Below are 17,925 nucleotides of genomic sequence, written 5' to 3'. Positions count from 1 at the left end.
TTTTTCCCCTTGTCCCTGCCCTCCCTTCACCCCCTCCTCCCCTCCCCATTTACACACACTTTATTTCCACTTTTTAATTTTCTCATATTTTTTCCTTTTCCCTTATTACCTTTCCCCTAACCTTCCCACTTTCCCTACACCTTTAGCCCTTTTCTTCCTATTTCACTTTATTAATTATCCCATTAGGATCTTGTGTAATATTATAGTTTTTCACATGTGTGACTTATTTATTTCACTTAAGAGTATATCTTCAATATGTATTCGTTTTCCTATGAATGACTCTAATTTCTCATTCTTTATGGCTGAGTAGTATTCCATTTTATAGAAAAACCACATCTTCTTTATTCAGTTTCCAACTGATGGGCAAATGGGCTGTTTCCAAGTTTTAGCTATTACAAACTGTGCTGCTATAAACATTGGTGGGCCTATATCACTGTGGTATGGTTCTTTTAATTCTTTTGGAAAGATACCCAGCACAGGGATGGCTGGGTCAAATGGAACCTCTAGTCCCAGCTCTTTGAGGTATCTCCATATTGATTTCCATAGTGGTTGCACCAGTCTGCACTCCCATCAACAATGGAGATGGGTTCCTTTCTCCCCACAACCCCGCCAACATTTGTTATTATGTGATTTCTTGATAGCAGCCATTCTTTGTAGGGTGAGGTGGAATCTTAGTGTTGTTTTCATCTGCAGCTCTCGAATGACCAGTAAGGACTAAAATAATGCTGATTATCTCCAGAGAGTAGGTAGGTAGGTTAGTAGCAGTGGCTGGAAATGGAAAAGCAAGCAGGGGAATTTTCAGCTTTACTGAATACATTTATCTACTGTTTGAATTCTAAAATAACGTGTAGTCTTTGTAATATAAATAAATCCATAGAAACATATGAAGGATGATGCCAGTGCTGTACCATGAATCACTATATTACACCACTCTGTAACTCTTTACTTTTCAGCCTAGAATTGTGAATGGAATGGAAAAGTTCAGAATCACACAGATGCATCTTCAAATTTTTGTTGTTAACTGTATTGGTGAATCTTTCTGATTTTCATTCTAGTTACCTATAAATAGAGAATAATAATGTTCATTTTGTAAGGTTCTTAATAGGATTAACTAAGGAAGGTGAGATTTGAGAAGGCTGCTCAGAGATCTGCTCTCCCTCCGGCCTGCTTGGGCCCAGTAGGTGGGACTGGGTAGCCACATCCTTCCCTGCCTGCGTGGTCATCAGCTCCAGCACAAGGAAGGTAGCTGTGCAGGAGCCCCTGAATGCCCCACACTGCTCTCGGACATCCTGATTTTGCCGGTCCTTGGACCCACTCTGCAGAGGCACAGGTGCTCAATAAAGTGTATTTTTCTGAGCTCCCAACTTTGAACATCTTCAAAGAAAGGGCAAAGGAAACTTGTAGTAGAACTGTGTTGAGTTCAGTCCTGCAGATCGGGGAACTCAATCTAGGCCTTGTGGCCTGAGGTCAGTCTGCATTGTGGGGGTCTGCCATCGGCTAGCTGAGATCACGGGACTTGGTTCTGTACATGGCTGGGCATGTTGTATGTTAAGGCAGCAGAGATACTCTAAAAGAGGCCCTTCAAATTCATTTTTTTCTTTCTTTTTCTCATTCCACTCTGCAAATTCTTTCTTTTTTAAGTCCTCTTTCTCCAACTCAGTCTCTTGCTCCACCATATTATCCCTCATCTCCCTTTCTGTTCCTACTCCTGCCCTAACTCAAATTTCTTCTTTTATAATTTTTCTTTTTTCTTTATGTTCTTTTCTTCTGTCATTTTACCTCATTATTGTGTCAATAGTTTCAAGGGAAAGTAAGCCCCTATTACTGTTAACGAGATATATTCTTGTCCTTATACTTGGACTCTGTCTATCCCGTTTGGATTTCACAGTTTCCTAAAGATTGTGTGGTCATTCTATGTCCTCTGGCTTCACTTGAAACCTTCTCCAATTCTTTTACTTATCTACTCCTCTCATCCTAATATGTCTAAGTTACCATCCTAAATGGAAATATGCTATATTGAAAAGTCTATTCACCGCAAACATATTTTGAGCTGCTTCTTGATTTTTAATTTAATTCACATGGTTTAAAGGTGATAGATTAATGACTAGCACAAGTGGTCAATTTGCAAGTTGTGCTTGATCCTATTGTGTTGCTGATTGTATCAAATGGGATAAAAGATTGTTATTGATTTAATGATTTGTTTTCTCTGAGATTATGAAAATGAGAATGTTTATGAGTCATTAGAGAATCAAAAGCTAAAACGCAACAATATCAGGAAGATTTAATAACCCAGAGATTGAATCAAGGACAACCCAACAGCAAAAATAAAAGTGAGAAAACACTTAAGCAAGACACAAAGACAGACTTCCAGTTCACCAATGGCAAACAGTAGGGCAAAGGAGGATGAAAATTTTGATAGAGAACTACCAGGACACTCAGAACTCCCAGTACAGAAAGTAACAAAACAGATCAATCAGGCTCTAGAAAACTTCAAAACAGAAATAATTTCCCAGATAACCATAGAGATGGTGAGCAAAATGAAAGTCATGATTTGAGACTCTAGAACAGAAACTGATAAAAAAATAGATGAGCACAGGACCATGCCAGAAACCATGAAGGCCCAGCATAAGAAACAAATGGAAGCAATGAATGCCCAATATAGGAAAGAAATGGAATCCATTAAACAGATTCAAACAGAAATGCTGGAGATTAAAAACTCTATTTAAAGTGTATGCAACAGAATAAAAGAATGAGAAGATAGAATCTCAGATATAGAAGATAGGATCACAGACATGAAAAGAGAGGTCTCTTAAAAACAGTAAGGGATCATGAGAAATCTATCCAACAACTCCTAGATGATGCAAAGAAGAATAACATAAGACTGATAGGAATCCATGAAGTAGGAGGAGAAAATACAAATGACTTTAAAAAGCTGTTCACAGAATTAATGACAGAAAACTTCCCAAACAGAGGAGAATTTGACATACAGATCAGTAAGGCATATAGGACTCCAACTAGCCATGATAAAAAAATCTACACCTAGACATATAATAATCAAGATCCCAGAAACCCAACAGAAGAACAAAATACTACAAGCAGTAAGAGAAAAGGAACAAATTACATTCAAGGGAAAACCCATCAGAATCAGAGCAGACTTTTCAACACAAACCCTCAGGTCAAGGAGAGCCTGGAGTGAGGTATTTCATGTCCTAAAAGAAAACAACCTCCAACACAGACTGATGTATCCTGCAAAACTCTCTTTTGCACATGATCCCAGTAAAGCATGTAACTGTACTGCACACCTACAATGTACCAATAAACTCAATAAAAAATGGATGGGGAAATAAGATACTTCCATGACAAAGAACACCTGAGAAACTTCATGAATACCAAGCCAGCACTACAAGGAATTCTAAACAGTATCCTAGAAAAAGACAATGAAGATCATGACACCATGAGGCCCAACGGAGCAAATAAAATAGGCAAGGCAAGAAACCAAAAGGAGAAGGCGAAAAATTAAAAAGAGTCAACAAAAGGACAATAATATGCAGTAAGAAGTCAGTACATATCAATTATAACCATCAATGTCAACGGCCTCAATTCACCTATCAAGGGAAATAGACTGGCAGAATGGATTAAGAAGCAAAATCCAACAATATGTGGTATACAATAAACACACCTAGTGCAAAAAGAAGCCCATAGACTGTAAGTGAAAGGGTGAAAAAAATTCTCCATGTGACAGCAGCCCAGAAAAAGCAGGGGTAGCAATCTTATTCACAGCCAAAGTAAATTTCAAACCAAAACTGATTAAGAGTGACAAAGAAGGCCACTACATCCTTATAAAGGGAACAATTCAAGAGGAAGAGATGACAATCATAAACATATATGCACCAAATATTAATGCTCCCAACTATATAAAACAAATATTAAGTAACAGAAAAGCCAAATAAGCACTAATACAATTGCTGTGGGGGATCTAAGTACCACACTAACACAAATAGACAGATCATCTAGGCAAAAAATCAACAATGAAATACTAGAACTGAACCAAGCTTTTGAACACATGGACTTATTAGACTTCTATAGAGTGTTCCACTCCACAAAATCAGAATATACATTCTTTTCAGCTGCACATGGGTCATTCTCCAAGACAGACCAAATACTAGCTCATAGAATAGGTTTGAAAAAATGCAAAAGAATCGAAGTTATCCCCTGTATATCATCAGATCATGGCTCAATCAAGCTGAAGATCAATAGCATAAGAAACAGTAGAAACTTCACAAACATGTGGATATTGAACAATACTCTCCTGAACAATCAATGGGTCGCAGAGGAAATTAATGAAGAAATTAGGCAGTTTTTACAAATAAATGAAAATGCCAATACAACTTACAAGAATCTATGGGAAACAATGAAAGCAGTTCTACGTGGAAAATTCATAGCACTGAATGCCCACACTAGGAAAACAGAGCAAGCTCAAATAAACAACCTAATGATGAATGTTAGACTTCTAGAAAAACAAGAGCAAGAAAAACCCAAAACTCAAACAAGAGAGGAAATTATAAAGATCTGAGCAGAAATCAATGCAATGGAACCTAAGAAAATGATACAAAAAATAAATGAATCGAAGAGTTGGTTTTTTGAAAGAATAAATAAAATCGATAAATCCTTAGCTAACCTTATCAAAAAAAGGAAAGAAAAGGCTCAGATCCATGCAATCAGGAATGAAAAAGGAGAAGTCACAACAGATCCAAAAGAAATACAGAGGATCATTAATACCTATTTTGTGAACCTGTACTCTAATAAAATGGAAAACACAGAAGAAATAGATAGATTTCTAGATACTTATGAATCACCAAAGTTGAGCGAAGAAGATAAAAACATTTTAAACCCCAATTACAATCAGTGAAATTGAAAATGTAATTAAAAATTTACCAACAAAGAAAAGCCCAGGTCCTGATGGATTCACTGCTGAATTTTACAAGATATTTAGAGAAGGACTACTGCTATTGCTCTTCAAACTTTTCGATGAAATTGAAAGGGAAGCAATACTTCCAAATTCATACCAGGAAGCAAGTATCACTTTGATGCCCAAACCAGAGAAAGATGGAACTAAAAAAGAGAACTACAGGCCCATCTCCTTAATGAATATAGATGCAAAAATCCTTAATAAGATACTAGCAAATAGAATATAGAGGATCGTCAAGAAGATCATACATCCTGCCCAAGTTGGATTTATTCTAGGGACACAAGGTTGGTTCAATATGCGTAAGTCAATAAATGTAATACACTATATTAACAAAGTCAAGGACAAAAACCACCCGATCCTCTCCATAGATGCAGAAAAACATTTGCCAAAATTCAACACCCATTCATGATAAAAGCCCTGCAAAAAACTGGAATAGATGGTCTATATCTCAATTTAATAAAGGCTCTCTATGAAAAACCAATAGCCAACATCAGATTAAATGGCCACAAACTGAAAACCTTTATGTTAAAATCAGGAATGAGACAAGGATGCCCACTATCACCACTCCTATTTTATGTAGTTCTGGAAACATTAGCCATAGCAATTAGACAAGAGAAACAAATTAAAGCAATGAAGATAGGAAAGGAAGAAGTTAAACTGTTATTATTTGCTGATGATATGATACTCTACATTGAAGACCCAAAAAAACTCCACCAAAAGACTTCTAGATTTAACTGACACTTATAGCAAAGTAGCACGATACAAGGTCAACACCAAAAAATCAATAACCTTCTTGTACACAATTAACAGACTCACTGAGAGAGAACTTAGGGAAACAATTTCTTTCATAATAGCATCCAAAAAAAATGAAGTATCTAGGAATCAATCTAACAAAAGAAGCAAAAGACATCTACACTGAAAACTACAGCACTCTTAAAAAAGAGATCGAAGAGGATATAAGAAAATGGAAAGACTAATGAGATAACTGACATTGTGAAATGGGAAGAAAAGGGCTAAAGGTGTAGGGAAAGTGGGAAAGGTAGGGCAAAGTTAATAAGGGAAATATGAGAAAATGAAAAAAATGGAAATAAAGTGTTTGTAAATGGGGAGGGGAGGAAGGCATGAAGGAAGGGCAGGGACAAGGGGAAAAAATGAGAACCAAGACCTGTCATGTAAAGGTACAAGATCCCAATAATGAATGTAACTGTACTGTATACTTAAAATGTACCAATAAACTCAATGAACAATAACAACAACAACAAAATAGAATTAACTGAGACATGTAAAATGCTCAGGAACAATTGTAAAGAGAAAATGGACACTATTTTATTAATGCTATACATGAAAAACATGATATTTCACTCAAAATGAACCATTTTTCTTTATGATTTTTACTTTACTTTTATTCCTCAGTGATTCTTGTTCTTCAAGTCCAAATACTAACTACTTTAGGAGACTGGAGCTAGGTACATTTTATGTTACCATGCTAGTGACTAATGGAAAAATATTGGCACTAGCAACAAATAGATAGGCAAGAACTCTCACTTAATATTTTATATCAACAACAGCATATTCATATAACAGAAGACATGTGATAGAAGTGGTTATTACATAAAATAAGAACATTAATGCACAAATATTTAAATGACATGTCAGACACTAGTAGAATTTTGGAATTGATGAAAGGCCAAGGAGATGCAATATAGGAAATAATGTTAAAGTCAACTAATATATCATTTCTAAGATGAAAGATGGAAAAATAAAGAACCTCCTCTCATATAATTCATGTTCAAATTTAGTTTGCATAACATTACTGTCAAAAGTTACTTCATCAAGAAGCAAAGCTCATAAGTTTTGTTAAAAAACAAAACAAAAAACAAAATACACTCCAGTGTTTCATCAGTTTAGAAAGATCTACTAAAAATACCAAGAAAATAAAGGCTTTCTTAGATGCCCCTTTAAATGTATTATCTTGATAAACTCATTGAAAACTGATGTAAACCTTACTACATGCTTAGAAAATGCAAACAACAGAAAATGAATAGGATAATTATCACTGGACAGATAATTCATAGGTATATAGAAATAATGTAAAGTTTGTTATAGGGCTGGGGATGTAGCTCAGCAGCACAGCACCTGCCTGGCAAGTGTGAGGTCCTGAGTTCAATCCCTGGTACCAAAAAAAAGGTAAATTTTGTTATATTATAAAGTAGTTTAAACAGTTAATTGCTTGAAGAATTTTCTATGAGGATTACATACACTCTTAGCAGTCCTCAAGGAATTTATTGCATAGCACTTGAATAACTAAACATTTATAAGGAAAAACAATTTTACTGCGTTGTAGTATGGAGGAATTGTGATTTCAGGCAATTACAAAGTAAAAAGACAAACTTTCTCCCCTGAGTTAAAAGGAGCCACATGAAGAATTCTGTTGCTTTATGTGCATACTATTTGGTCTGATGCAAGAATTACATTTCAGAATGTCTAAAAATGCCTGCTGTTCATGTCACTTAAAAGAGAGATTCTTACTGATAAGTTTTGGGGTACATATACTAAATAAATGTGAAATTAAACTACATTAAATTTTAAGGCTAGAACTGTTTATGTAATAGTATACTATGAAAGAGAAAAGGCCAAGATTGTTTATGATATTTTTCTTTCTGAGTGAAAAAAGCATTGAAATTGCCTTGCAAGTGCTCTAGGGCCTGGCAATTGGTCATTGCCAGTTACTGCTACTGAATATACATAGCCATAATTCATGCAGTTCAACAACATGTTATTTTGAGATGTCTGGATATCTTCTGAGCAATACATGGGTAGGAATGCAGCATCAATTGCTATCTCACAGTTCATACTTGTTGGAGAAAAATCACACATTATTGAAATTTTAATGTCTCAGTCTCGTGCTAATAAGGTTGAGTTACTGGTTTGATCTTAACAAGTGCTTCTGACTTGGGAGAATCTAGGTTTCCAAACTGGCTATGAAACTCAGCTTTGTAAACAATTTATAAATATGTGCTATTGGTTGAAAGAGGAGACAGTTCAGTGCAACCTGTCACCACTGCCAGAAATAAAAATTGAAAATGTTCTCCCTACCAAAGGAAGACTGATGTCTTCCTATCCAGAGGATAACTTGGCCAATTAAATGAAGATATATAGGCTGTTTCCTTGGTTATTCATTATAGGTACCATTGTGGAATAGGAGAATTCAGAGATGACTACTGGTTCCTTTATTGTTATTTTCATTTATGGATATGTAATTCCAGTAAGGTCAGGCACAGTAGCAGCTAGGTCCCATATTTGTCCTCAAACACACAAGACAAGGTTCATCCACACCATGAGGCATAATAAAAGATTTCAGTTGAAAACAGGTAAGAGAAAACAGTAAGAGTGAATCCTGAGCGTTGACTGTCACTGTTTTATATGGGTCAGTGTCAGAAAGGGTCTATTAAAAAAACCTTTTAAGAAGAAAACGAGGGGTTTAGCTAAGCAGTGAATAATGAGTAGCATTTAAGTAACAGAAAGGAGAGCCTTTCAGGCAGGACAGGGAGTAGCACCAGCCAATGATCTAGACCAGAGTAAGGAGATCAGTTGGAGGGAGCAAAAGTAAACAAACATAGAGCACAGTTTTAAAACTAAGAATTCCACCCAATCACTTGAACCAGAAAACTAGACATTAACCTTAACCCTTTCACTCTTCTTGGATATTCAGTCACCTAGATTCCATGTCCTTAATGTTTCTCCTATCAAATCTTACAGTGATTCTTAAGTACTGAGTACAGTGCAATAATGGGTAAAGCTCTTGTTAAGCTGCAAACTGATCGGGGAATGCAAGTCCTTTGATTTTTATGAGCAAATAACACTAACTTCCATAGCTTAAATTTAAGATGCAATTAAACATAACTTAAAGCTTTTTAAGGCTTACTAAAGTTTGGTATTCATAAACTAAAGTAATAATATTATCTAGAAATTCCTGCAGCTCCAATTCAGTACTGTAAGAACTATAGACATCCAACAACTTTATCAATGCTGCAAAACTCCTGTGGATATGCACATTATGGCATCTTATTTTCTTGATTGTAAGACTAAATTTAACTCTATGATAGACCCTAATAGTTCTTAGAAAAGTTATAAAGTAATAGTTATTATAAAAAGAAAATAATGTATTAAATGTACTCAATGAGCACAAGATATATGCCAACATGCAAATGTTAAAAAAAATGCCTTACAATTTTTTATCAGTATTATTGGTATTAGGGTTGCTTTCTAAATTATAAAATACTGTAAATTTAGCTTCAAAATGATTAGTGAAAGTAGAATTGTTTGAGTAAAACTAGAATTCAGAGAGCAAATGTTTGCGTAATAAGCTCAGGGCTTCTGTAGTTGCCATACCTGTGCCTGGAGTGTTTTTCCCTCAGCTAAACATATGGCTTGTCCCTTTCCCTCCATCATGTTTCTGGTGAAATGTTACTTTCTCAGAGAGACTTATGTTGACCACTTTAAAATTTAACCCTTCCTGAAGTACAAATGGGCAATGAATACGTGAAAAAATGTTCAACATTTCTGCAGAGAAATGCAAATTAAAACAACACTGAGTTTCCATCTTACTCCAGATAGAATGGCTGTCATCAAGAAATCAGAGACCAAAGTGGCAGAGTAGCAATCAGTCACAAAATGGACTCTCTGAGACCTGGAATGCAGACATCTGGATAGTAATAAATATTAATATTCTCCTTGGCTAGGAGAATAAAAGAAACAGATCTTGGGGAATTGGGAGGGAATTGAATGGAAATTAGAAGCTACACAGAAGTTGGCAAAGTGGACTAAAAGAGAAGACAATAAAGAAATCTGGAAGTTTCCCCTGGCTCCTGGGAAGAGGAATATATCTCTACCATCACAATGTAAGCCCCCAGGGTGAGGAGCTCCAGGGAGAAACAGTGGACCATGCCAGCAGCACAAGACCCAAGAAAAGCCTACGGCTATTATAAATTGCAAAAACAGCCTGGGGTTTTATTCTGCAAGTGACTCCTTTCACATTGCAGCTACAGTTCTAGAAGGAATCCAGCACGGTGCCCACCATAATCCCAGAGTGTTTAATCAGGTGCTGTTTTAGGGAGGGGTTGATTGTTTAAGGGTGAGCCACAAAAAAACTGCTTTGCCTTGGGGTGCCAAGTGTTCCCATCTTACAGTAAATCGATAAGAGACAGCCATGAAGATAGTTGTGGACAGGGAGTGGGCTAGACGTAGACCCCTCCCCTGAGAATTTAAAGCTTAGACCAGGGGATGACCCAGGGCCCGACTCCGTGGAGAGAAGCTAGGCTTGGCATGGGGCTTTCAGAAGTTGCTGGGTCTGAAAGTGCTAGTATTAAATACAGCTGTCTGCTTGAACTCTTGCCTTGATACCTACATGCAGGACAGATCAGAAGTTGGACTGTTTTCCACATCTATCAACATGAGAAAGGATATGTCTTGCTTGAACTGTTGCCATAGCTGGGGGAGGGGAATGGAGAGATGGACTTCTGGAGCAAAACTATATACCATAAAGTTAGGAAATGAAAACTGTAACTTGCAGGATTTCAAAACTGTGGGTTCTGGAAAGAAGCCATTCATTGAAATATACAGAAGAAAACAATTCTTTTTGGGATTCATTTCTTTTATTTTTCTCCATTGATTTTTTTTCTCATTTCCATTATTTGATTGTTTTTTCTCTTTTTCTTATTTTTATTTTTCTTTGTTTTTGTCTATTATTGTTACCTAATTTGATCACTTTTTTACTTCTTATTAGGATATTAGGATTCTTTATGAATATTTTCTCCTTCTCATCTTCTGTTGCTTCAATTTTCAAGTTTTTCTTTCAGTCCCTCATTCTCTGTCCCCTCTATCTTTACTAGAATAACCATTAAGTTTTATTAATCTTTAGTTAATTCTATGCTATTACTATTGATTGTTAATAGAGAAATATTTGTTGCACTTAGTAGATATTTACTGTATGTCAATATTTGTTGTGCCTAAGTGTTTATATAATCAGTATGTATCTCTTTTCTATAGTAAAAGAGTACATTATTGGTTCTTATGGTATGTCAATATCAAGTTTGGCTTTGACATTATTATTGTTGCTGATTTAGTTTTTATTGCCAGAGTGGGACAGTTGTTGCTATTAGTAGATTTTTTACTGTATAGCAATATCTGAATTGCCTTTGTGCCAGTAACAATACTGTGGTCCATTCCCAGAGAACTGGGTGCTAGCTCCATTACACTGAATGTTCCTCTTCAAAATTAACAGAGTTGTTTGGATCTCAGGACAGAGTCAAAGGCCTATAGCTAGTCACAAACCAGTGGGGGCATTCCTGAAAAGTAGGCATTAGCTAAAGAAATCTTCATACTATCAACAAAGTCTTTTGACTAGAGTTCCCTGCAAACCTCAGCACAAAACAAACAAAAAACACAGCAACAATAAAAACATGAGAAAACAAGGCAACAAAATCACTCTAACACATCAAACATTCACAAAGCAGGTCCCTGAGGCATTCATTTTGAGAGGATTCAAAAGCTACACAGTTCATTTAATCAAAATGCTAACATAGGAGATTAAAAAAAATCAAGAAGGTGCTTGGCAAGCACAAAGAAGATGTAACTAGACAGATAATGGACTTAAAAAACAAAATGATCAATGAGTTTACAGAAGACTAACAAAAAGTTAGCTAAGCTAAACAAAATTATATCAAATATAACTGACCAGTTTTTCAAAGAATTTGAGGCCAAGAAATGGTACCAAACAAATGCAGGAGACTAAAAATTCTAAAGAAAGTCACCAATGTGAATACAGTGTTTGAATTAGAAGACAGGGCTGATGTCAGTGACAAATTATTCAGAAATACCTTGAAATCAATAAGAGAACATAAAAATGAATCCAATAACTGCTAGATAAGACAAAGGAGACTAATCTAAGATTAAATGGAATTAGTGAAAAACCAGAAGGCAGAACAAATGGCATAAAAAACCTGTTTACAGAAATAACAGCAGAAAAATATTTAAAATATGGGGAAAGAATTAAATATACAGACAAGTGAGGCATATAGAAGCCCAAATTGTCATGATCAAAAAGGAATTTCTGCATGACATATCTACAGTGAAAATCCCCAAAGTCCAACATGTTGAACAAATCTTAAAAGCCATGAAAGAAATGCAATGAATCACTTACAAAGGTAAACCCATTAGAAATACAGTAGACTTCTTGACACATACCTCAAAAGCCAGGAGAGCTTGGAGTGTGTCAAATCCTAAAACAAACAACCTCCAAATCAGATTAATATTCCCAGAAAAGCTACCTTTCAAAACTGATGGGGAAATAAGTTATTTCCATGATGAAGAGCACTTTAAGAAATTTATGACTAGTAAACTAACATTCCAAAACATTCCCAAGAATATCCTACAAAGAGACAATAGAGCCCACATGAATGAATACACAAGGCAGGGTGAGTAGTAAAGCAGAAAGCTTACAGGAGCTATAAGCTCCTGTGGACCAGAGAGGCAAAGGTGCACAGGTCCCAGCCAGGGCCATGCCCAGACACCAATGGTTAGGTCCCAGGCCCTAGCCAGAAGCCTACTTGGAAAACAGCTGCACAGGTGCACAGGCAACAGCCACAGGCTCACAAAGATACCATCAGTAAGTGAGCACAGATCCCAGCATGAAGCCCACATGGACCAGAGAGGTGTGGGTACCCAGATCTCAGCCAGGGCCCCACCCAGATACCAGCAGTGTGGGCCCTGGCCCCAGCCAAAAACCCACCTGGAAAAGAGCTATGCAGGTACACAGGCAAAAGCCAGAGGCTGGCCCAGATACCATTGGTAAGTGCATGCAGATCTCAGCCAGAAGCCTGCTCAGACACCAGTGACTCAGGTGCATAGCTTCCAGCTAAAGGCCCTCCCAGAGAACAGCTACACAGGTGGGCAGGCTTCAGTCAGAGAAGCAAGCCCAGATCTGGTCCAAAGTGTGTGCAGGCCACAGCCAGATCTTTGCCCAGATAACAGCACAGCATAGGAATACAGAAGGCCACCATTCTGAAACCAGAAATTGGTGTAGTGGTGAGCAGCAAAGAGAAGGCTTCTGAGGCTTGCTGAAAATTGAAGCCCACTGGATGAGCAAAAAGTTACCTCAACAAAGGTGCAGCAGGCTGCATCTGTTGAAATGAGAAGATACGCAAGCAAGACTCAGAACCAAATTTACAGATTACCTAAGGCATCCCCAAGAGGCAATGAGATAGAACAATTTGATACTCAAACACCTGGACTCCCTGAACTGTCAACAAAAGAGGATCTGGAAAAAATGAAATCAGAAAAAATTTCTCAGATAACAACAGAGATTGTAACCATAGTGAAAGACATCAATAATAATTAACACAGACACAGATTAAAAATAGAGGAGCTGAGGAACATGATGGAATCCCAGCGTAGGAAACAAATGGAATCCATAAAACAGATGCAAACAGATTTCTATGAAATTAAAGACTCCACTGAAAATTTATGCATCAGAATGAGCCAATGTGAGGACAGAATATCAGATGTAGGTGACAGAATTGTTATTAGTGACCAGGAAAAGAAAAGATTTCTTAAAAATAGTCAGGGACCATGAGAAATCAATCCAGCAGCTACTAGATGGTGCAAAGAAGAATGACATAAGACTGATTAGAACAAATGAAGAAACAGGAGAGAGTGCAAATGATATAAAAAACTATCCACATAAGGAATGGCACAAAACTTCCCAAGCAGGGGAAAAGGATTTTACACAGAGATAAGTGAAGGAAGAATATAGGACTCCAACTAGCAAGAATAAAAAAGCATCTACATCTAGGCATATAATAGTTAAGATTCCAGAACCCAGAAAAATAAAATACTATAAGCAGTTAGAGAGAAGAAACAAATCATGTACAAAGGAAAGTCCATCAGAATCACAGCAGACTTCTCAACACAAATCCTCAAGTCAAGAAGAGCCTGGAGTGAAATATTACAAGCCCTAAAAGAAAATAACCTCCATCCCAGATTGATGTACTCCACAAAATTATCTTTCAAAATTGATGGAGAAATAAGATACTTTCATGGCAAAGAGCACCTGAGGAGCTTCATGAATACCAAACCAGCACTACAAAAAGATTTAAATGATAACCTAGGGGAAGAATGAGGATCACAACCCCAGGAAGCCCAGTAGATTGAATTTATCAGGCAAGACAAGAGATTAAATGCAAAGGAGGAGAATCTAACAATAGGAAAAGGTCATGACAAGGATAAGTCAATACAAACTAGTTATAACCATCGATGTCAATGGTCTCAATTCACCAATCAAAAGAAATAGACTGGCAGAATGGGTTAAGAAGCAAGATCCAACAATATGCTGCATTCAAGAAACACCCTTAATTCAAAAAGAAATTCATAGACTGAAAGTTAAAGGGTGGAAAACAACACTCCATGTGACAGAAACCTGAAAAAAGCAGGAGTAGCTGTCCTCTTTGCAGAACAAATGGATTTCAAACCAACAGTGATTAAGAGAGACAAAGGAGGACACTACATCCTTGTAAAGGGAACAATCCAAGAGGAAGAGATGACAAGCATAAATATATATGCACCAAAGTGTGCCCAACTATATAAAACAATTACTAGCAGACATGAAAAATCAAATAAGCACTAATACAATAGTAGTGGGGAACCTCAATACCCCACTGTGACAAATATATAGATCAACTAGACAAAAAATAATGAAATACTAGAACTCAATCAAACACTTGAACAAATGGACTTAACAGATGTTTACAGTGTTTCATACACATTTTTTTTGCTGCATATGGGTCATTATCCAAAATAGGCCACAAACTCTCTCATAGAACATGTTTAAATAAGTGCAAAGGGATTGGAGTTATCCTTTGTATATTTCAGACCATAGTGTGATGAAATTGGAAATCAATAGCAAAAGAAACCACAAGAATTACATAAACAGGGAAATTGAACAACACACTTCTGAATAACCAATGGGTCACAGAGGTAATTAAAGAAATCAGTTTCTACAATTAAATGACAATTCTGTTACAACACATCAGAATTAATAGGACATACTGAAAGCAGTCTTATGAGGGAAACTCAGGGCAATGAACACCCATATTAGGAAAACAGAGTGATCTCAAAGAAATAAAGTAATCATGGACCTCAAGCTTCTAGAAAAAGAAGAGCAGGAAAAACCCAAAGCTCATACAATGGAGGAAAGTATAAAGATCAGAGCAGAAATCAATGCAATAGAGACTAAGAGAATGATATAAAAAGTCAATGAAGCAAAGAATTGGTACTTTAAAAGAATGAACAAAATTGACAAACACTTAGCCAGCGTGATCAAAAAAGGAAAAACCCAAATTGATACAATTAGGAATGAAAAGGATTAAATTACAACAGATCCAGCAGAAATCCAAAGGATCATAAATAGCTACTTGGAGAATGTATACACCAGTAAGATAAAAAACACAGAAGAAATGGAAAGATTTCTAGATACATATGAATTACCAAAGTTGAATGAAGAAGATCTAAAAATTCTAAACAATCCAATATCAATCAACAAAATAAAAAATGTGATTAAATCTTACCAACTAAGAAAAACCTGGGTCCTGATGGATTCACTGCTGAATTCTACAAGACATTTAGGGAACTATTGCCACTACTATTGAAACTCTTCAATGAAATTAAAAGGGAGGGGAAATGGGAGGGGTAGGGGAAAAGAAAGATGGGAATGAAAATAACATGAGGAAAATAAAAAATGGAAACAAAGTCTTTGTAGCTAGGGAGGGGTGGAGGGGTTGAAGGGAGGGTAGGAGAATGTGGAAAAATAAGAACTAAGATGGATTATGTAAAAGTACAAATTTCCAATGATGAATGTCACTACACCGTATACCTTAAATGTACCAATAAAATTAATTAATTAAAAAAAGAAAGGGAAGCTATACTCCCAAATTCGGTCCTGGAAGCAAGCATCACCTTGATCCAAAAGAAGAGAAAGACCCAATTGAAAAAGAGAACTATATGTCAATCTCCCTTATGAACATAGATGCAAAAATCCTCAATAAGATACTGTCAAACAGAATGCAGAAGATCAAGATCACACATCCAGACCAAGTAGGATTCATCCCAGAGATGCAGGGAAGGTTCAACATATGCAAATCAATAAATGTAATACACTATTTTGACAGAGCCAAGGACAAAAAACATAAGATCATCTCAATAGATGCAGAAAAACTATTTGAAAAAATCCAATACACAATCATGAAAAAAACTTTACAGAAAACTGAAATGGATGGTTTTTATCTCAACCTGATAAAAACCATCTATGAAAAATCAACAGCCAATATCATAAATGGTGAAAAACTGAAATCCTTTGGACTAAAATCAGGAAGAAGACTATGATGTCCACTTTTACCACTCCTATTCAATATACTTTTGGAAACATTAGCCATAGCAATTAGACAAGAAAAAGGAATAAATGGAATAAAGATAGGAAACAAAGAAGTTAAATTATCATTATTTGTAGATGACATGATACTCTTTATAGAAGATCCAAAGCACTCCACAAGTCTTCTAGGCTTAATAACCAAATTCAGTAGAGTAGCTGGATGCAGCACACAAGAATAAATAGCTTTCCTGTATATGAACAACAGACTCACTGAGAGAGGAACTGGAGAAACAACTCTTTTCACAATAGCATTCAAAAATAAAAAAAAAGAGAAATACTTAGGAATCAATGTAACAAAAGAAATCCAATGCCTCTACTCTGAAAAGTATACCACTTTAAAAATATGGGAAAACAGAAAATGGGAAAACATCCCTTGCTCCTGGGTAAGAAGGACCAGTATGGGGAAAATGGTCATACTTCCAAAACTGTTATACAGATTCAGTGTGATCCCAAATGAAATTCCTACAGTATTCTCCACAGAACTTGAGAAAACAATTCAAAATTAATTTGAAATGAGAGGAGACCTAGAATAGCAAAAGAAATTCTAGTCAACAAAGACAAGGTAGGGGTATCACAATTCCCAACTTGAAACTATGCTAAAAAGCTACTGTCATAAAACAATATGGTACTGGCTAAGAAACAGACCCAAGGATAAGTAGAATGGATTAGAGGATGCAGAAATAACTCCAGAAACACTCAGCCACCTTAACTTTGACAAAGGGGCCAAAGAGCCTCACTGGAGGAAAACTAGCCTCTTTAATAATTGGTGCTGGAAAAATTGGGTTTCCAGGTTTTTTTTCCAAATTTCTAAACTTGCCAAAGATGAAACTAGAAATTATTGGCAAAAGAAAAACACAGAATATATGTCTGCATGGAAATTAAACAATACATTCTTAAGCAATCAATAGGTCATAGAAGAAATTAGACAGTTTCTTGCATCAAATGATAATCGCAGTACAACATACCAGAAATTATAGGACACAAGGAAAGAAGTCTGAATAAGATAGTTTGTAGCAGTGGCTGTCCACATCAGAAAAACAGTGAGCCCAAATAAATAACCTGATAATATACCTCAAAATGCTAGAAAAATAAAAACAATCCAAACCCCAATCTAATGTAAGGAATGATATTATAATATACTCCTAAGTGAAATAAAGAAGTCACACATGTGTAAATACCGAATAGTTTCCCTGGTGTGAATAATATGCAATAATACATAAGATCCTAATAAGATTACTGACATTTAGAAATGGGAAGAAAGGAGCTAAAGGTGTAGGGAAGGTGGGTTGGGTAGGGGAAGGGCAATAAGGGAAAAGAAAAAAATGTGAGATAATGAAATGATGGAAATAAAGTGTTTGTAGATGGGGAGGGGAGGAGGGGGTGAAGGGAGGGCAGGGTTAAGGGGAAAAATGAGAATCAAGACTTGTCATGTAGAGGTACAAGATCCCAACAATGAATGTAACTGTACTGTACC

At 36.2% G+C, this 17,925-nt stretch overlaps 1 protein-coding gene across 1 annotated transcript in view; it reads right to left on the bottom strand.

Moving 5' to 3' along the window:
* The window catches only part of Radx (RPA1 related single stranded DNA binding protein, X-linked), a 69,974-nt gene that overhangs the window by 3,097 nt on the left and 48,952 nt on the right, over positions 1 to 17,925 (bottom strand). The window contains 1 exon segment of the mRNA XM_019206060.2: positions 7,657 to 7,823. Within this exon segment, the coding sequence (XP_019061605.2) occupies positions 7,657 to 7,823 (167 nt within the window).

The sequence above is a fragment of the Fukomys damarensis genome, unplaced genomic scaffold, assembly GCF_012274545.1.
Source record: "Fukomys damarensis isolate Sample0158 unplaced genomic scaffold, DMR_v1.0_HiC HiC_scaffold_39, whole genome shotgun sequence".
Taxonomy (NCBI): Eukaryota; Metazoa; Chordata; class Mammalia; order Rodentia; family Bathyergidae; genus Fukomys; species Fukomys damarensis.
This window is presented reverse-complemented; position numbering and strand designations above follow the sequence as displayed.